Source organism: Achroia grisella, unplaced genomic scaffold (assembly GCF_030625045.1).
Source record: "Achroia grisella isolate CSIRO2021 unplaced genomic scaffold, CSIRO_AGI_Agris_v1 utg7405, whole genome shotgun sequence".
NCBI lineage: Eukaryota > Metazoa > Arthropoda > Insecta > Lepidoptera > Pyralidae > Achroia > Achroia grisella.
The window spans coordinates 15,248-37,685 of record NW_026713008.1 but is presented as its reverse complement, the minus strand read 5'-3'; the positions used below and the strand labels follow the sequence as shown (position 1 = coordinate 37,685).

The 22,438-nt window shown below is 29.9% G+C and overlaps 1 protein-coding gene across 1 annotated transcript; it reads left to right on the top strand.

Moving 5' to 3' along the window:
• The first annotated feature begins 1,554 nt into the window (after nt 1-1,554).
• On the top strand, nt 1,555-22,221 carry LOC131850319 (angiotensin-converting enzyme-like). The gene is made up of 11 exons (XM_059200519.1): nt 1,555-1,756; nt 7,701-7,868; nt 9,625-9,712; nt 15,207-15,347; nt 16,695-16,871; nt 17,611-17,708; nt 19,425-19,713; nt 20,065-20,221; nt 20,438-20,614; nt 20,704-20,817; nt 20,897-22,221. The coding sequence occupies exons 1-11, from the start codon at nt 1,559-1,561 to the stop codon at nt 21,435-21,437; spliced, it is 2,148 nt and encodes a 715-aa protein (XP_059056502.1). The 5' UTR covers nt 1,555-1,558; the 3' UTR covers nt 21,438-22,221.
• The last annotated feature ends 217 nt before the right edge of the window (nt 22,222-22,438 follow it).

Sequence of the window (22,438 nt, the reverse complement as noted above, 5' to 3'; positions counted from 1 at the left end):
TTATACCTACATGTTGCAATATTCAGAATAAATGACTCCATCGTTCTTTACATTAATTTATCTATACTGTCAATATAAATGTAAATGAATATTTGTCTGTTTACCTATAAACACCACAGATTAATACTGCTGCAGTATAATCGTCGTTTGCTATTTTTGATACAAAAAACTGACGAAATAACGGTAATAAGTAACAGCTAGTAATGTATATGATATGCAATGGTATGAATGTTAATTAAATTAAAAAAAAAAACAAAATTATTATTGCAATATCCGTAAAACAGATTTGTCATAAAATTATGGTATAATTCCAATAAGATTTTGTTTTTAATTTTTTCTGTATCGGTCTTGTAACTTTTATTTAACAGTGAATGTTTCTTTTGTTGACGAATATTGAGAGAACAATCGTTTTGGTTCAATCGTTTCAATTTAAATCAATATTCAGTGATGGCATAACGCAAACTCATAAACCAAAGCGTCCCTTGACCCAAGAACACTCAATCAAAATAGATTGCAAAATTTACATAAAAAAATCTCTCTGAATCTCTCTTCTCTCTTGATGTAGTTTTAATATCTTCTTTGTTGGCCGATGTTCTAGAGATGAAAGCAACAATCGTTTTAGAAATGCCTGACGTTTAATTTTCTTTTCATCGTTGTGACCCCTTTAAAGACATATGTAATGAATAGCCACCATTGTAGGGACATTAAAAAATGTTTCGTTTCGTGATTCAGTTATTAATCCACAGTTTTGGGTCTCTCGTTATTGCTATGATAATGGGTTCGCGGGGTTTTACACAATACATCCTATTGTGCAGATTGTTCATTAACCAGAATGACGTAGTAATGGGTTTAGCTTTGATTCCTTACGATTACAAGGTTATGGTAGGCCGACTTCACACCAGTCGGATGTAACTTATGTGTAATTAACTGAACGATCAATTTACACTTTTAAACAGTTTAAGAAGTGACTCCTCGGATTTTTCCATTGAAATTTATTGTGAGTTAATATACTTTTTATTTCTATACCTATAAGAATGGTTTCATAATGTACGTGCATTTTTGTATCACCTTTTGTATCACTTTTTTTGCACTGTGAAAAAGTTTTAATATATTTTATATTTCTTTTAACAAAAAGATTACTTTCAACTACTTGTCCTATAAACATTTAAAATAGTTCAGCAATTGTGCACCTATCCATTTGTATAACAGCTTGATTGTGTAGGTCGAGTTCACTACAATAAGGAGGTTAATAATATTAATCGAAGGAATAACCAATACCACTCGGACAAAGTCGCGGGTTTCAGCTAGTCTATTGTATAAATTGTGTAAAATAGAAAACTATTATACCATGTAAAAGATTAAGAACAAAAAAGTATAGTAGTAGTTCAATCACGTTCGAGCAAATAACAAAAAATGAATTCTCAAGAACTTCAATATCCTTTTTTATATACGAATGAGATAATAACTGAATTGTCCATGTTTACGGAAGTTACACAAGAGACTATTGATTTTATATCTTTTATTCAATAGATTTATTTCCTACTTCAACAGAACAAACATGAGGCTGTCAGCGTCACTGCTCTGCATCTACTTCTACGCGCTGCTGTCAAGTGGAACGTCATCGAGTGGCGATGACAGACGGTGGCTCGTTGTATTAGTTGATTTAGTGGAATTAGACTACGTGGACCATTGTGAACAAAGAGCAACTGCAACATGGAATGAGCTAATTGGAGGCAATAAAGGACTATCTACGAAGGTTAGTAGTATTAAATATATACATTATTTTATTTTATCTTACGATAAATACAATAAAATTTCTTGTAAATTTCATCAACTTTATACTTAATATATGAATATAAACGTTTTAAAAAAATATTTCACTATATTTAAGTAGATACTACTAATAGAATGGAATAAATAAACATTTTATTATTATTTTTATACTCTGGTATAGTTTACAAATATTTATTATTTAATAACATACCCACTTAGGTCACGTGGGTGCTATGGTAAACACGTACGCCGTTTTCGTTACATACGTACATGTAATGTATGAAAACGACTTTAATGTCAAATTGTTACTGGCACATTAGCTTCCATTGTTCTAAATTCGATCTAAAAACAAAATAACGTCGGTGTTGGTAAAATTGAATTTAATTTTACTTCGCTGTAATGTTTTATGGTTTTATATTCCCGTTGTTTTAAATTAAAACACTGTTTTTATAGAGAGCGGTTGTTTAAATTAAGTAAATTGGTCTTGTCGGTATTATGCAATGCCGACATTAAATTAAAGAAGGTATTAGAGTAGTATATTTTATATTTCATTTTTTCTATTAACAACAACGGAATTAGAATTTGTAAACGATAATGTAAAAAGTTCCTAAACCGAATTTTTCATCAAACAATATCTAACAGCTCTATTTTACTTACTTAGATCTAAGAGAATACGAATACCTACTCATGTAGTGTACCCTTAAGTTTGAAGTTAGAAGTTATAAGGAAATCTGAAAATAAATTTTGAACTTCTCATTCTAATTAGTCACGTGACTACACCCAGACTTCACGTGACTTTTAACCAGAATACCTACTTATGTGCTAAATTTCGGCACTTTCATCATGAAACAAAGTAGACATCTGAAAATAAATTAGAACTTTTTATTCTAGTTGGTCCTGTGACCGCACAGTTTTTATGAAGGTTTTAACAAAAAATTGTTTTCAACTATTAACTTTGCATATTTAGGTTAAGATTTTTAGTTTTTAGACAAGATTTTTGCTAGTTTTTAACTAGCTTATTTCGGTACCCTTTACTAACTCAGTCTATAAAAATTTTGTTCGTTTTTTTATATATAAAAAATAAGTCTTTTGTGCCAGCATTCTGAGCTATATACATACTATATAGCATTGGCATAAGTTATACCAGTTAGCAAAAGTACTACGCACTGACATGTTCACTGACAGGTAATTTCCAGAGGAGCCAATTCTCGTTGTTAATTTGATAGGAAATGTCATATCAAAGTATAAAATATATATTTAGACATTTTCTGTCTTACGTTAGTCGTATGATTTTGTACCTTGTGCCAACGGAGTAAGAATAAAATATGTGACAACTTCTTTCTGTCCTATTTTTTTACCTGGAATCTTGCGTATCTGTGCTCTGGTATCTATTTATATATAGGTGCATATTATTTAAAATTCAAAATTAGCATGCTCTTTTTATTATTTCCTTTTTATCTTAGCTTCAGCTTTAATTCTTCTTTAGTTATAAAATTACACATTATACATTGTATACCTTATTTACTGGTTCCTTGCTTCCGTCCAAATATTTTTTATATTTATATAAGGCACAAATATGTTTTTTGCCTTTTGCTTACCCATCTACTGCTTTTCATTTATACGTAATGTCATATGGTGTTATACTCGATAACTTTAGTTTTGACATTTTTCCCCTACTCTAGTAGCAAACTTTTTGAAAAAGTTATATTGTAATTGGAGTACGATGTCTGATCAATAGTAGTAACTAAACATGTATTTTTCTTATTGTATTATTGACAGCTTGTCTATCATTATTTTTTTCTTTCTTTCTTTATATATATATTATTTGAATAATTATATTGTAAGGTTTTAGAGTCGAATGAGTCGAATGACTCTAGTAACATTAGTTCTTCAACAGATGACCTTAGTATCAATAGTGCACTATGTCTTTAACTCTCCATGAATCTTGCAGAAACGCGCGGTATCGGGTTTATTCTCATGGTGGCTTATATGGGATATAATCTGATTATGTGTCACACACATACGGGAATCTCAAGAACCGCTGAAGGAAAATTGGATAGAGTTTTACGACATGTATTTCTATAGGAAATTTTATGTTTATTAAACGCTAGCTGCTGTCGTGGTAGACTTTCCTTGGTTAGACAATAGTGCTCAATTTAGATCACAATCTATAATAATATGTATTATAACTAGCTATCCAACCCGGTTTCATACGGATGTACATTTATTATACATATAAACTTTCCTCTTGAATCACTCTATCTGTTGCTAAAAACTTTATTAAAATACATTGCGTTGTTTAAAATATCTAAGTGAATACACAGCGGAAGCGACTTCATTTTACACTATGTAAAGATACTACATAGTATAAAATGTATCACACAGTATGCTAAATTCTTATGCCAAATTGACAGAAATTGCACTAGAACTGGTAAACTAATAAAAACTTATATGTTTGTTTTTCTAAGTGCACTTATTGTATTATTTATTATAACTTGTAAAATTAGCATCCAGGTCAAATTGTTATGAAATAAACGATTTAATGAAATGAGAAAACAATAATGCAGTGACATAAATTCAAGCAGTTTTGTTTTACATATTTATTTACCTAATGAAATTCTAACAGCAGTATTAAATATCTGGGACGTTGAATTGAAATCGACACCTTCCGGATAGCTTTTACACAGCATTACAGTTTCATTTACATTTTATTTTATGTAATCAAATTGTGAAAAAGAGCTGCCATTGAAGATAATGATGTACAATAGATTGTCAAAAGAAATCGCCGATTAACCAATGAAGTTTATGAGAACGTTAAAATATTTTTTTTAAATATACCATTTTGTCACATTAATACATCACAAAGTCAAATTTAAATTTATCTTAATATTAATGTTTACTTATAATTTTATAACTGACGAGCTAAACAAAACCTGTTTTACATGGCAAATAAATAAATTTACAAATTCTGAATCTGTCATATTTTGTACTTTATTTTATTCTTATATATATCTCTGAAAGATTGAGTCGATTGACACAATAAATTATTTTACTTAACAACACTATATTTATTATTAAGGTTAGTAGCCCAATACTAGGGTTAAAAAATCCGCTTTTCATGAATTCTGTTAGGATTAATTTCGTGTAACTCGGCGAGTTTAATAGGCCCCTCGGACTTAATGTAACATCAACGTAATAGTATCGATAACTGGAAACAAAATGAATCTTATTATGATGCGTATAAAGTAGATTTTAATTCATATATATGCCGACTTTTGATTTTCAAATACAGAATACTAATCAGTGATAATGTTATAGCTCTTTAGGTAATGTTGCCTAACAAACGATTAAAGTATAAAAATGAAATATTTTATTTTCCCGATAATTAGAAATTAAAACAGACCCTCGGACCCTAATCACTCAATTTCTGGGTTCCGATCTATAGAGGTAAATCAGAACCTATCGTAATGAGGCTTTCTCTGTTCATATGTCCATATGTTACAAGTTCCAACGCTATGGTTCAAAAACTTAAATCCCATAGGAACGGGGACACATTGATTACGCGTGGGAAGAACGACGTAAAATAGTAATAAGAGGAAATATAATATATGAGTAGCGTAAATAATTCTTCCAATTATAAGGTGGTTTGCGGGAGTTCTGTAAATACACATGTAACTAAACTGTAATATATAGTTGCTTTATTACATCATTTATCTTTCTTTCTTCATAATAATTCTACAAAATATTATGCTCCAACAAACACAGATAGACAGACGTCTTTCATTTATTTATTTCCTTGAAGATTGTTCGATAGGTACCGAATATATAGCCTAGAGACATGAATATAAATTTATTGACTAGTGTTTTTACGAGAACTTTGGCATATGTCGCTTTTCTATTTCGACGGCTGTTCTTTGTTTGTTTTGTACAAACATATTTATTTTCATATGTACCTTGCAAACTTGATATTTATGTAATAAAAGCTATCGTGCTGCCTTTAATATACGTAATATATTTCTATATTATGTGGATGAATAAATAAATTTAAAATAAAATGTTCTTTTTCGGGAAAAAGACATATGTTTACATCATTACAATTGCCTCGGAAATGTATTGGAAATTTATTTTAATGTGGGCGTTTATGACATCCGTATTGTGCTCAATCATGAGAATTTAAGGTGTGACCTTTACATGTAGGCGATACGCATCACTCTGGCAAATAAAACTGACGTAAATATACATATGTCTCAATTCTAAAAATCCTACACATTTAATATTTATATTGGAATGGAGTAATTCTGTTCATTAATTCACAATACAATTTATAAGTGATGACAGTGATGTTTTTAAAACCGTCTTCTAATTATTATTTATAAGTAAAAATGTTTAAGTATAAAATCTTTTTTCTTTATTATAGAAAAAGTGAAGTTGAGAAAGAAATATATTTAAATGTAGTTATTAGGGTTCCAGCAGAATGGTAAAAGCAGCAAAACGTTTGCTTTACATTCTGATGCCACTTCGCTCATTAGTTTGAATGTTGCATTTTATATAACTTAAATAATTTATACAATCAAAGCTTTTATCATAAATTTAAAACTGATAACTTTTGTTGAAATAAATTTTGTATGTAAGTAATTATGATACTACTATATAAATGATTAAATACGAACAGTTTCAATAAACCTTACCACAATCTTTCAATATTAATATATTAAATATAATAATTTAAATTTTCTAGTATGGTTTATGATATAAATACCTATTGATATAATGTGAAATAAAATGAATGGATATTGGTTTCAATAGATCTTTATTTCACGCCTGTAATCTGTTGTTTGATCGTAATTGTATTGGATAACATATTTGTTGTATGAAATTATTAATTTTAAATTATACGTATTATTGTATTTATACATCTGATATCTTGGTAGTTTCGGAGATACTTAACTTCAGAAGTATTGTTTGGCATAATACTATGTATCTATTTTGTGGAGATTTTCTCTTTATCAACTCACAAAATAAGAAGCGTCAACTGTTTTTTTTATTTCGTATTATAACGTTGCAACTGGGGTTGCTGAATGTACTTGTTCTCCTTAAATTGACATTTTATTGCATTAATAAAACAATATTTATAAGAAATCGTCACAATATATGTATAAACCCGGAACAACTCATATACCTCAATCTAGTCCCAAACTAAGTAGAACGTGTATTATGGGTATTAAATTACGCGTTTTATTTTGTAGTATTAATTTTTATGTATTATATTTGAAATGGGAAACAAGTAGACTGCCCATCTAAAGCGTGAAACGTCGCAATTTATTACTATATACGATGTACTGCGGTCTGACCCACGCTGTTGACATACAACAATCTACCTATCTGGTAAAATACATAATAAAATTAGAAAACACGCAGACCAATATAAACAATCATAATTATGAATACAAATGTTTGTGTAGTCAAGTCAAGTGAAGTAATCAAACCCTGGGCTGTAGTAGGCCAACACTAAGTACACTGGACCACAGTAGCCCTGGTAGTAAGGCGGTGTACTAAAAAACTAGAGCATCGAGGCTGTCATATAATTAACTATTCTGAATAGAATAAGTTTTGATAATTATCTTATACTAGCTGTGCCCGCGGTTTCACCCCCGTTAAATTCAATATATAAATGTCAATATAAAATATAGGCTATATATTATTCTGAAGCATACGCTATATTACTGTAAAGTGAAAATACGTTTAGTAGTTTTAATAGTTTATAATATTATTAAGATATTATCTTTAGAAACTTATTCGTAAAGTGACAGTGATAGTGATTCAAAATAATAATCATCTTATAATTTTGTACTCAACTGAATTTACTTTGTAATTTTAAATATGCTTTAAATTAAAATTGGAATGTTAATTTAAATTTATCTTTGCAGTTGGAAAGGGACAAGGCATTCGGGATATTTTCCAAGCATCAGACTACTGAGGTCAGAAAAGGTCTATCGGGATACACGCTTGCAGCGAATGATGACGTTTTGAAACGCAAGGTTAAGTTGCTATTACAACCAGGGGACACATTACTAGAACCGGAACAGTGGATTAAAGTAAGTAATTTGTTTACTCAATGCTTTATATATTTATTTTTAGAGATATAAGTCGCCATCTATAAATTACGTCACACTTTAAGGGTAGAGAAGTGTGACTAGGGATGGAAAAAGTCCTAAATTTTAGGATATTATATTTTAAAATCTAGTGTAGTAATAATAAGACTCATTATTGTGCACTGAAAAATAATAACAAAAGAAAACTACTAAAATATGCTAAATAAAAGGCGGCCTTGTCGCCTAAATTTGAAAAGGTAAACTTAAAAACTAAATCTTTAGTACCTACTACAATAATATAAAATATAATATAAATATTGAATTAATAAAGAATTTTTTAAAATAATTTTATATTGTTTAATGAAATTATTAAGCAAAATATAACGGATAAGGGGAGAAGTCAAAAATCATCAAATTAATTTGCATAAGTTATGAGTGACCCCTAAATAAACTAGTAACTCGCTTCGGTTTTCTATATGTGCAATCATTGTAGGAATCTAAAAATTTACGTTATTGAAGAGCAAAATGTAATCCGTGATATTTATTACGAAAGTCCAACTAAAATCACAATGCGGGAATTGAACTGATATTAATAATCATTCTGTAATGTAAGGACAATTTATTAACTGACATGAATATAGGCACATTTCGCTGATTATTCAAGACTATCATTAGAACACAACTATTTATTATTTTTTGTGGTCATATTCGAACTTAAGTACTGCTTTAGCCGGAGTGGTAAACTATAAGCCTACGATGCTTTCGCTAAATTGGAGTGTATAGTAATATTACGTAACCAATATTGTGTGGGAAAATAAACTTCCGATGTCAGCATATTTTTGTTATGGTTGTTATTTATTACACGGCAAAATATTATGAATATTTAATATTACCAGATAAAATTAATATAATGTTTCGATTAATAATAACTACATACAAGCTTTCCAATTAATATGCACAAAATGTATAATCAATAATATTCCTCTGCCCTGGTATTCCTGGCTATATTTATATGTAGAGAAGAGGCCTATATGGACCTATATGGATAGTAAATATATACCTATAAGCTACGAAGATTGTAACCACGATATTAAACTATTTTAAATTACATAAAACATATTATCTTTGCTACTAATCACCTGCAAAATAGCAATAGATTTTTACTATCCCTATATTTAAGTTCTTGCTATATCTAATATTATAATTTGTGCATATATAAACATTTTATATATCTAATCACCGGAATGGACTGCGTCAGTTATCTACTCGCATATTTACTAGAAAAGGTTTCGACCTTTCGGCACTTCGGTTCCTGGAATCTTATGATTTTTTATCCGACTGTTTCTATCCTCACTACTCGTATAATCCTCTTCTGAAAAACTTAATTTCGAAGGCGACCATCAAGGGACCATAATAAGTTAATGGACGGATAGTCCGTCCATCCGATGTGCTCTATATAGTTTTACCCTATTTCATTTACTTTTATTTTAAGAACGCTGAGATTTTCTACTTTAGATTCGTGCAATGAAAAAGTAAGGAAATAATCACCACTCCATTTCATCTCAGGGATATCCTAAGAAGCGACTAGGGGAACAAATAAAGTGCAAAAGAAGGAAATCTCGAGATAAAATCGGCTAGCGTCGTAGTGTTAGGCTAAGTAATCATGGCATGAGGAGAGACCAATATCAAGTAGTAAGACGGTAGTGGATCGTTCGATGTTTAAGTTGAGATTGGTTTTAATAAATTGCTTTTGTTGCAGCTAGTGACATTTGGTAACACGGCTTTGCACAGGATACGTTTTGCAACTGATTACGATTGCGGAAATAACAGGAGCTGCACTCTAAGAGGTATGTGTCTAAATATATTATTCATATGCTTGTTTTGTATATTTACATAAGTACATCTTAGCTGCATTTTTATAAGATTAATTATTATTTATCTGGGTAGCTACCATCGTACTTCCTATCTCTTCTGTACATTGTTTGTACTTGTGTTTGGAAAGAAAAAAAAACGTATCGTAGCAATTAATAGTAATTTTATAAAATGGTCTAATTTTCAGATTGCATTATTCAACACAAAACGTAGCCAGTTATACAGTTTTGTGTTTTACGGCCCTGTTTCTTCTTATATATATATATATTATATATATCTGATATGTGTATATCTGTTTGTTTATATACATGTCCATGGATAACTCATGCACGTATATACCTTTGTTATAAGTAAATCTATAAATATAAGAGTGACAAAAAATAACAAAATAATTAGGTAATATAAAAATAAATCTCTTACTCAATTGGCATAAGGTTGTCTTTATATCTGTAGGTTTATATACGCTGGTAAGCGTTAGTATTTTACGTAATTTACTTAGTACGAATTTATTGAAAGCATTCCTGTAAGGCTTTATTGTATCGTAATTTTGCTTACAAATCTATCGCAAGTTAATTACGTAGGAGAGTTAAAGTTTTAACAAGTGTAAAAGTTGTTTCGGAAAGTGGAAAATTAGGAAGCAACTTAATATGTATTTATTAAGTTGCTTCCTAATTTACCACTACAAACAGCAATGAACGATATTGATATTATGTTTCATTTCATTTCATATCATTATGTTTCATTTCACTTGTAAATTATATTTCACAACTAGAGACGGAGACTCCCAATTGCATGTTATTTTTGTGTATGTAACTCATTTCTTGTAGAATACGATGCGATGATACTGATTATTCCCGTATTTGTAATATATCAATTTTATGCGTATGAGTTTAATTGCTTTGTTTACTTTTTGCGTATCAAAAATTTTCCAATTATCCAATATAAACAAGGTTAATTTTACTGATAGAAAATCAGCATAATTGTATTTTAAATCTTACATGATTTTTTCTTACTTTTCATTTTCTTTACTTACCACTTTGTTTTTCATAAAGTTGGTTAACTTTTTCTATTAAAAAACTGCGAAAAAATAATTTATTAAGCAAAAAATCGTTATTTATAATTTGATCACGTTCCGCAAATTAATGACACTTGAACAAGTTCGCATTAAATTTGACGGCCTGAAGGCTAAAAATACGCTTTTTCCTTTGGCTGTTTAAGTAAAGAATAATTTATAGCTCAGCGATCTAGTTAATGAGCTAAAGAACGTAATTAACATTTCCTGACCTTTGCTGATCAACAATGTAATTTGAACCCTAATGCAACAAATTTATAGAGTTCTAATAAAATACGAAAACAAACGGGAGGATAAAACAAACCCAAACGATACTACACAGAATAAATTCTTAAGTCATTACAAATTTCATAAAGCACACGAAACTTTTTAATAACTCCATGCTCGGAACGAATGGTCGTGTAAAAAGTTAATTTCTCATTCTGCGCTAGGATAATTTTTACGAAGAAAAAATACTGCAGATTTCTTTCTCGCTATTCAGATGGTGTTGATAACTGCTGTTTCAGTTATCATTTCGATGAAAGGATTATAATGATGCTTATTTAATAATAACTGTATATTTCTACTTCATTTTAAGAATTTACAATTTCTTATATATCATAATATAAATTTAATTTTATTGTTATATATACCTAGTTAATTTATGAATTCGTCGCATAACAGTCTCTTATTCGCACTAAGCTCAGCAAAACATACCTTTTATATGTTCGTTATAATCCAAAATAAACGATAAAAAAGTAACATTTTTGTAGGTCATATCACAAAAGACATTTGCTTTTAATCTTTTCTCTGTGAATATATTACTAGTAGTCTGTAATCTTCCCGATGGTTCGGACTACAATCTCTTAAATTTATAAAAGTTTTTATATGTATATGTATATATAGAAGTATACCATTTTATTGTACCTTTTTACATTATATTATACATTATACATTACATACGTAAGCATGATAAAGTAAATCCAATAATTGATAAGAGTACTTACAGCGATATCAATGTCAGTAGGTATTAGTAGTTTGTGCAACGAAAGACCGTGAAAATGATACCGATAATATATATTATTTTATTAACCTGAAGTTTCTATTCAAGTCTACTCCAACGCATTGGCCTCCGTGCCAAGCTTTGTTCTTTCTCCACAACCTCTCTTTGATGTGAGAATATTCGTATCCATCTGGATTCATCACGGGTAGGAAATACCTTTATAAAAATATATAAAAAAAAGATTAACGTATTTTATAGTGTAATTGAAGTAATACATATATTGTTTGGTGCACCTCATAGAAAATAGTGACCATCGAATATACCTAAATTATGAGTGCTGTTAATGTATAACAGCACTCATACTTTGCCATTGTTAATGACTAAAGCATCATGTCTCGTTTATTACTAACATATAGCTATTTTAATTTCTTTTTGAACCTTTAAGTAAAAGCAGAGATCAAAAACACATAACTTTCATCGTTTTACCTAAAGGTTTAAACAATATACACGTCATTACATCAACTATTAGTACCGACCATTATTTGGCCATTTGTTTTGAAAAGTTTTATGGGATGCAGTAATACGACATATGTTTTTATAGTAGGTACCTCTATTAAACGTTTAAGAAACCTAAATTTACCTAAAAATACCTACACTTTACATTATCTAAACGTAGACATCTAATACAAAATCTGTTATTAAGTAAACTAAAAGTTGTACACTGCGGTATTCATCTTAAAGTTTACATAAACTCGGTATCTTTAGCTTATTAGGTACTATGATTATGATGAGGTATTTCGAAGTTAGTATCTTCGTATACTCAGCTTTTATCTCAAATTTAGAACGCAAAATTAATGTAAAAGATATCTTATAATTTTCTTTAATATGGTAGTTTGTTAACTGTCATGTCTGTGTATAGGCTTACACAGTTACTGTAGATATCATGTGACGCTCGTGGTATTCCTCATGCATTGCCATTCTGGAAGACTAAGCTGTCATGCCTTTATGCCCTGAATATATATCTGTAGTGTAATTTAAAGAATTAAACTATTAATTGTAATATTCGTCCAGTTCTTTTATAATAATTCTTATTATCTATAACCCAATATGAGTTCGTCATTGTTATTAGAATAGAATAGAATAATAAAGAAAAACGAAATTGTAGAAATAAATGTTAGAACATATTGTGTTAGTAAAATTACAGAGTAAAGAGCCTCAACAACTGTTCTCAAAATGAGGAGTACGCATCATATCGTTTTTCTTTTGTTACATTGTAAATATTACCACTTTCATGCTGTCAGGCGGGAGTTGGCTTTCAGCCGCTCCATAAGTCCTGCTGGTTTGGAATGCGATCTGCACTCGCCCCTTATCGTCCGGTGAAGCTGTAAAGGCCAGCTGCGGCCAACAGCTTTAGAGTAAAAAAATACTGCAGGTTATTTGCAAGTCTAGTTCTGTAATGTATATTAATTGTAATTACGGAAAACTGAACAATAGGGAGGAATACGAAAGGGAACCAGAACACACCGTATCCGTAAACGGGAAGCATTAAAAAACCCGCTGAACTTTAGAACTTTTAATATAAATGCTAAAGTATTGGTAACTGTCGTTTAGGTTAACTTTTCAATGGATGAGTGTAGCAGATGTTTCCATGTTAGCTGAAATAGCTTTTGTAAGGATATAATAATAAGTTACGTGGAACTTGGAATTACATTTATGAATATAGGGGTTGGAACCCGTGTTTCTAAAAAAACTATTTTTAACTCGACGGTTTACTTGACGCATAAAAAATCAAATATATAATTATTGTACATTAAAATTTGCATAAGAGAAAGTAGAAGTAAAACTTATTGATTGTATAGAAATGTTCGAATTCCGTTTAGTTTTGATGAAGATATGACGAGTCATAATCGTTTAATTTCGTTTTATTATAAAAGCGAAAGTTTGTGAGTATGGATGGATAGATTGATGGATGGATATTTGTTACTCTTACACACAAAATCTACTGAATAGCTTTTAATTAAATTTTACAGTAAGATAGTGTATAGGTAATAATAACATATAGTCATCAGATCAACACAATTTGACGCGGCTGAACCCGAGTGCACAGCTAGTAGTAATATATGACACTGTCCTGTTCACACATTGATATCTAATAGTTAACTAATAGAAACTAAGCAAGTGGTATTAGATAACTGAAATATTTTTTTTTGTAAAAGCTTAATAATAAAGCGAAAACCATGTAAAAGCGTAATAATTGAAATATTCAGTCTAATATAAACAGTCATACTCTGGAATACTGAAATATTGTAAAGAGGTTACTTAGGTCTTCAATAGTTATTTAAAACAATACCATAGTAGCATTCAGTCGGTCTTAACAAAGTGATAAGGTCAATATCTTAGAGATATATGTAGTGTTTAGTGTGAACTTCACAGCAATGTATTTACGGAATTCAATTTCCTTCTCACAAATTCATTACTATTCACACGGACGACGACGCCGTGAACTCCCGGCATCCAGTTCATTACCATTTTAATGGCTGATTTGATGTAAATATAAGCGATACCCTATAAATATTCCATGATAGGTTCATGATACATGATATACTGTAAGTAGATATAGTGCTATGTATGTTACATAATAATCATCACATCATAACTATTTATTTATAATTCCCGCTACCTATCAGGTGTGCGGTATATTACCACTCACCCACTGATCCTTTGGCTATTTTATTATAATTGGTCACGCTTTAATACGTTACGCAATATATAACTGAAAATAAATAAAAAATGCATTTTTGTCAAAGTCGAGAAAACTCTTTGAAATGTCACTTCTGCTCTTTTGGAAACTTAAAACGTTATAACAACATTTTTAATGTTAGAATCAATAATATATTTATAAGTAGGTACAATGAATATTGATACCTTTATATTTTGTAAAACTAGCGAACCGTCCCGGATTCGCATTTACGTAGCGCATACGATGTAAAAGGTTTTATGCTTAATTTTTACACATTTAGTTACATTAATGAAGTTTAGTAGGTATTTTTAATATTTTCTAGTAGTAAATATAGCCTATGTTATTCAGCTATAAAGTAGTATTGTAATGGAGAAAGATTGTTTAAAATCGGTCTGTTAATTTTTACGTTTATTCGTCATAAATATACGAAGATACAAATCTTTCGTCTTCATATTATTATCGTAGATTACAGAAATGTTCTCACAAATACATTTTATAATACAACTCGCGTGGTATCTACCATTATATCCTATCACCGTCCCACGCGGCAAGTTACAAATTGACAGTTTTATCGTAATGAGATGAACGGTATATTCAAGTTACATTATATCAATAAATATACGAAAAAATGTTTTTTGGTATATGAGATTTATTCCAAGTGTCGTTAATCCACAGAATTGCAGAGCAGCCTGGCCAGGCAGCAGGATGAAGAAACATTAATTTCTATGAAGAAATCGTGGGAGCAAAATCTTCCTGACATGACTGAGTATTTAGAACAAATTTTGCCACTGCTGCGAAATGCTTCTAAGGAAAACGGTAAGTATATTTATTTATCATTGATTCAGTAATTATAATTAGTTAGTTATACAGTTACCCCTCATTTCACAGACGTAACATGTCGAGTCTGTTGTTAGTTTTCATTGAGTTAATTAATGATTATGTAATATTAGGTATAATTGATTTCCGAATCATGGATTAATTAATACGCTCAATCTATGTTTGCCTGATATAGCTAAATGATATTTGAAATTGTATGTAGGTACGAATTATTATCACTAAATGATCTACGCATAAATGATAGAAAACAAAGATAGGTATCAGACATACGTTTATGTAGAAGCTACTATTTACACCAGTCCACAATTCCTCTCCGTCATCAAAAGTTGCCTAGAAGAAATCCCTCATCTGGTACAAGTCCGCTATTGTACAATATGTTACTTAAGATTGTCGTGTCCTTTCATATGAAGTGTTTTACTGTACCATAAAGTATTACAAATAATCAAAAACTACTACAAACAATTAATTAATGTTATTGTAATATTGTGTATTATAAATTTACTTATAATTAAATTTATTTATAACATGATGACTCTCAAAAATCATCAAATAAATTACGTAGTTATATGTATTGTAATATTAGACCAATAAAATACCATTGAATAGAAAGCTTTCATCGGACGGTTGAAAACAGTGACAAATTATTTTCAACAGTTAAGGGAGGGGCCCGTTGTCTTGTAGTATCAATATTAATATTATTTATTAAATTCTTTGCATTCAATCTCTTCAAAAATTAATTATTTAGTTTTCATAAACTTTATCAATGCAACGGCCAAGCAATAAGTTTCTAAGAAAAGTAAAACAAAATATTCATCAAAGACTCTTAATCGAAAGGGTTTGTAATTATCTTTCAAAATAAGGCATTATAAATGTAAACTCTAACCCTTTTAGCTAATGAACTTTTAACGGCGTTTTCATGGGAAAAATATGATGATATAAATGAAATGAATATTAATTATTTTCATTTATATTGTTTGTTTTATGACATCGTAATTTTGAGTAATTATTACTTCAAATAAATAGCCCAATTTTTTATTGCTGAACTAGCCAGTAATTTATTGTGGATTTAGCTGCGTGAAGGCGATTCGTTGTGAATATGTTTGTCGAAAAAATCTCTACGGTAACTGACTAAAGTTATTCTAATCTTAGTTAGTTAGTTAATATTATTATTAACTAAGCAAGTGCATGTATTATATCTTCATATATTTGTTTTGTGCTGGGATCGAATCCACGACCATCCTGTGTGCTAAACCTACTACAATACTGAAATATGAAATTCTATTATTGTTTTTTAAAATATCATAACATAAATTGTATTTTTTTTAGAACACGAGTCTGTAGAAGACTATTGGAACTTTCTTGTGGAATACGAAGGTGCTCTACTGAAGGCGAGAGAATTGTGGGATAACATAAAACCTCTGTATATAAAACTACATAAATACGTTTCTCTGAGATTGAAAGGATCTGATGCTGTGGGGAACCCTTTGCCTGTTCATTTATTGAGTGAGTACTTTTTAAACTTTTTAATTAAAATTTATTTCCTTTGCATATTCAACTGGTAAATACAAAAATTGTAACGATTGTAACGATTTATACATGATCCATGCTGCATGCAGCCTCTTTAATGAACTTGCGACGAACACACAAATGTTTACGGAGAATAGTTTTTTTTATTATATATATTTTTTATTATTATACATTTTGATTAACGTCTTGTTTACTTAAACAAGAGACTTCCTTGTCCTCTTTTCTTGATGTTTTATTATTGGTTTTGTTTAAATAGTACCTTTTATTCTATATTATTTCTATACTAAAGACCTATCTGTTTTGTCTCAACTTATTTGCTTCTAATGACACTAGCATTAGACTTTACTATTTATAAAACTGCTAATGTAGCTACTAGCTAGTTAGAAAGTCTCAAGTATAGGATCATTTCCATAATTTACTTGATACAGAATTACTTCCTAAAACTTTAGACAACATTATACATTATGTACGAGCCGCATTCACCGGCGTTAAACCACAGAAGTAACAGTAAGGCGATTTGCCAAAGACGTAAAATATTTGGCGCGCTATGCCATTGGGAATACTAAACTTCCTTGGTTGTTCCAGAACTTACCACAATAAGAAATCTAATTTTCCCACAAAAAAGGCATTTCCAGTAAAATTACAAGTGAAGCAGTGGATTTGCCTCGTTTCTCATATGTCTTTGAATACAATGGCTTTTATTGTTTCTTTACAGAATCTTTAAACGGTGATGACTGGTCAAATATTATAGAGAGCCTGTTACCTCAACATCCAGCAATATACCAGAAAGTTCAAGCAAATCTTCAGCTTAAGGTAATTATTATTATAACTTTATAATGTTAACATTACATATTATTGTAAATAGTATACTTATACTATTTACAATAATATGTAATGTTAACATTAGAAATTAAGTACTGAACTAGTTCAGTCTTCCGTCCGTCAGTTCAGTCCGTCTCATACTTACCTATTGAAATATGCACAAGGTCTGTACTTCAAAAAACACCCTAGTTTTCTGCATTTCTACATGCTAATAATCAGTTGAGGCTTGAGAGTAAAACCGACACTATAAACAGAATATACTCTAATATGGTTGAGTTCAATGGTGATTGACTCATCCGTCCTAATTGTGAACGGATGCTACTTGTAGGTCTGGTCAGTTCATGTTATAGGTGCTAATTAAATTATTTGTTTAGTGACATTAATTTAAGAGGATTTGCTGGTGGTAACTCTATTTAAACTAAGCTTTGATATGTATTATTTTTATGATGATATTAAGATAATTTACATTCGCTTTTAAAAAGAGTGAGATCATCTGATCTTCTCTCCGATCTTCTGAGAGAATCTTCTCTCTATCGAACTACGTACATTTAACTTCTCATAAGTGTCTGTAATAGACCTGAGGAAATATATTCTGCTTTAAATGTAAAAATCAAGAAGAAGTATATAAAAGTATACTTAATCAAGCACAATTTAATTTCACCCAAACGGTTAATAGTTTATTTCCAAATAAAAGTACCTCGTTGCACATTTTATATGGATCTTAAACACGCATCAACAGAAAAGAAAACAACCGTAAAACCGACCCATATAAAATTGTAAGCGATTGAAACTCAATAGGCTTAGGTTCCCACGGGACTTACATGGCTAGCCGCTGTTTTTTGTCCGAATTGTCAATAAATTTTTGATATGTGTCTTGTTATATTATACACATATAATTTTACTACATTGTTGTTATTCTTTCTAATACATGGATGCGGTGTGCTATAATTTTACAGATATATAGGTACTTCATACAAAGTCGTCTATGTGGATACCTCAGGCTATTTTAGCTGCTAAGCAGCTTTTTTGAGACCTGTGACCGGTTGTGTTGTAAGATATAGTGATGAAGTTACAGAATACGGAGTATGTAGAGTACCTTAGTCCACCAGACTGATAAAATATGAGTAGTAGTAGTAGTACCGGTCCTATTTAAAAGTAAACACTTATTATCAAATGTACAAAAGCTTTTGTACGTTTGGTCAGTTCATTGTCATCTGTAATATACATCCTCTCAACCGACATCGTATTATTACCCCATAGCATCTATTATTTCATAATATAACTTTTTATTGCGCACTGAAAAAAGAAGTACAAAAAGAAAACTTTGTATAAATATACTTACATAACTAATGGCCCGCTCATTGGTTAAATAAATTTGTAAAATAAAATAATAAAGGTTTGTTGCTCGTTCTTCTTGTAATGAGTTGTGTTATTTCAATAAATATTATGTCTATTTATATTTCTTACAGACAATCTATTTTTTATTATTTTTACTTATTAGAAAACAAAATTCCCGCCGTTGTCTGTATGCTTATATCTACGAGAAAAATACATTGGGAATAGTAAACTTCCTTTGTAGGTTGTTCCAGAACTACGAGTTTGAGATGATACGAGTGATTTGTATGCACGTTCTGATGCACATTTTTATGGACCAGTGCGAAGCTGAGACGGATGAATAGTTTATTAATATAATCTTTTTTTCTGCAGGATCTTGGAGGTATAAATGCATTCAAAGCAGCATTCAACTTGATCGAAGAATTAAAACTAGGTGAATTAGAAGCCGATTTATGGACAGATTCAATATTTAACAGTACTTGCCCGCCAGTTTTGTTAGATTGGTGCAAACCTAATAAAGTACGGATCGTGTCATGTAAAGATGTTAGTCTTGTGAACTACGTTGACGCTCATGAAGCAGCTATGAAAATGAAATATAAAGAAATAGCTGCAGTACATAGCAATAATACTTATATTCTTAGAGAAGCCCCCCGTTACTCTGGTAAATATTCTATTAATCTATATACTGTTATTAAAATTAAAATTATATAATGAAAGCTATCTTTTCAAGTCTAAACGGATTATGGAATATAGTGAAATTTGATGTGATTATAGATTGTATCACCTGAATGAACTTAGACTAATATTTGCCTTAATAAAGCAGCAGAGTTGCAACTGCTCACTTGTTATTATTATAAGTATTAAATTACATGAAAGTTCGAAGAACTTTGAATGTATATAAGAAGAAAAATAACAATTCACGATTTTTAATATAACTATGTTATTAACTTCTCTAGAAGTCTCTGATCCTGGTAGTCATAAATGTATGTAATGAATTTAATATCTATTTCAGCAACATTCGAGGCAATTCCAGGATTCATTTCATTGCTAGCTCTAAATCCACATGCTTTAAACAGGAGTGGACTGTTTCCATTAGATGTATTCAGCTATAATGCAAACCATCATCGTCTGGTTCTGCAACTTATAACAGCTTTACAAGACCTGCCGAAGTAAGTGTTACTAATATACTACTTGGGGTTGTGTATTTTTATGAATTAGCTACAAAATAACCTGAATAGATTGGAGAAATATCCTATGTTTGTACTTGTAAAATTATTAAAAATGTTCACTTATATTTTATCTTATACCCCATTACATTTATTATATAGACTTTTATAATGTTGTGTTAAAAGAAGCGAGTTTTTACAGAAATTATTTATTTTCAGATTAAATTTTTATTTAGCTGCCGATGAGTGGAGATTAAAAGTTTTGATGGGATTGATTCCGTACTCTAAAATACCTAGTAGTTGGAGTGAGTTTCGCAAAGAGTTTTCATTGTTGGAAACATCTGACATCGATTTACTAGGAGACCCTTATATTTTATTTAACAAACCATTTATAGGGTAAGCTTGCTTATTTAAATTTAATTGAGTTTCAAAAATACAATTTAACTCCAACAAATTATTTAACTAATATTTATTTTGCTTTACAGAAAATTCATGGGCCTAATTCTAAAGTATCAAATCTACCACTCGTTTGCTGACGAACTGATATCTGATGAACATGATTTAGTAAATCATGTCAGTGAAAATAATGAACGTATTAGGTAAACAAATACTATTTATTATTAGAATTGAATATTATTAAAAAAGTATATAGTACATAAATATATTTATTGTTTACAGTAACACTATGATGCAAGGCTTTGGAAGACCTTGGCCGGAAATGATTAGTGAGTTGTTAGCAACACGTGAAAATGGATTGGAATTTACAGGACTTACAGATTACTATCGGTTGTTAGATGATTACTTAGATAGACAGTTGGATCCGCCTAAAGAATCTAGTGATGATTACATTGAACCAGTTACAGAACCTTCACCCGAAGAAAATGAAATTATTGAAATTAGTCGTGAAAAAACTGAAGCCACCATCAAAGATGAAACTCATGAAGATTTATTAGAGAATGTCATAGACACTGGTATAGATGATCTGTTGGCAAAATTCGGTGCAGAAACATCAACAGTTGGTGTATTAGAAATTAAGAATCCTGTACATTCTGGGGACCAAAGTAAAGATGTAAAAGAGGCATCCTACAACACTTATTGGTGGATAGGTATTGCAGTTGTTTTAGCTATAATAGTCATATTAATAGCAATAATTGCAAGGAAACGGCACAATCACAGAAAGCAACTAGAAAGGCAAAGAAGAGACAACACGCATGCTTGATTTGAGGAGTATCGGTTCTAGAAAAGGAACCGATATAATCTATTATTAAGAATGAACTATAGTGAAATCGTGCCAATGTTATATTTTTCAGAAAGTGAGTGGAGTCCAGACGTAATTTAGTGTTATCTAAATTTCTATACAATCTTCTATTAGTTAAAAAAGTTGTGTTGTTTTGCATGTTTTAAATTATTTGTAGGTATACTGAGGTGCTCTAAGTGATTCACTATCATTGCGATTACTTTTTATGTTACTAAATGTTTAGATTACCATTTCATCATAACTTTCATTAATGATATAAACAGATGCTAGATAGTAAAGATTTCATTAAATATTTTTGTACATATCACAATTTGCAAGTTAGGAGTATTATAAAGATTGTTACCAACAGTGTCTGTAATATTGTACAATATGTACATTATAGTTAGATGTAATTTCGCTGTGCCTTAAGCGTCTCAATTTCTAATAAGTAAGATGCATAAATGTGTTAATAGAAAGAACTTTGTAAAGATAATTATATGATGTAATTTTATAAAAATCTCTATCTACTTCGCTCTGTGTCTCTTATTCTAAGTTCTCTAATGTTTAATTAATTATAAATCATAATTATGTTTCTTATTTTACCTTTAATCCTATTAATTATTACAAATCTATTGCGATAACCAAATATAGATTATTTTTAATTCGATGTCGTATTTTAATTATAAAATTATGTTGTTATATTTAAATTTATTATATGTTTTACCATTTATAAAGCATGAATTAGTAAAACTTGTGTCAGGTATAAAAGAGAAATAATAAATGTTTTAAACATTAATTTGTTTCAATCGTTAAATATATTACACAATATTTATTTATGGTTATAAATGTATATTACATATTGCTAGCCAAAACAAGTGAAGATGCATTCAGCAAATGGTATAACATTTTAAAACTCTTTAGAAAGTGCGGAGGTACCTACTTCAGAGTATTTCGTATCGATACAGGTGAATTGTTTCAAAGAC

What these genes read in the sequence shown, in the direction of transcription:
- LOC131850319 (XM_059200519.1), top strand. Translation starts at nt 1,559, where the DNA reads ATGAGGCTGTCAGCGTCACTGCTCTGCATCTACTTCTACGCGCTGCTG. An exon ending in TTTGCCTGTTCATTTATTGA is followed by an intron (nt 16,872 to 17,610) that starts GTGAGTACTTTT and finishes GTTTCTTTACAG; the next exon opens with AATCTTTAAACGGTGATGAC. An exon ending in TTTAACAAACCATTTATAGG is followed by an intron (nt 20,615 to 20,703) that starts GTAAGCTTGCTT and finishes TTTGCTTTACAG; the next exon opens with AAAATTCATGGGCCTAATTC.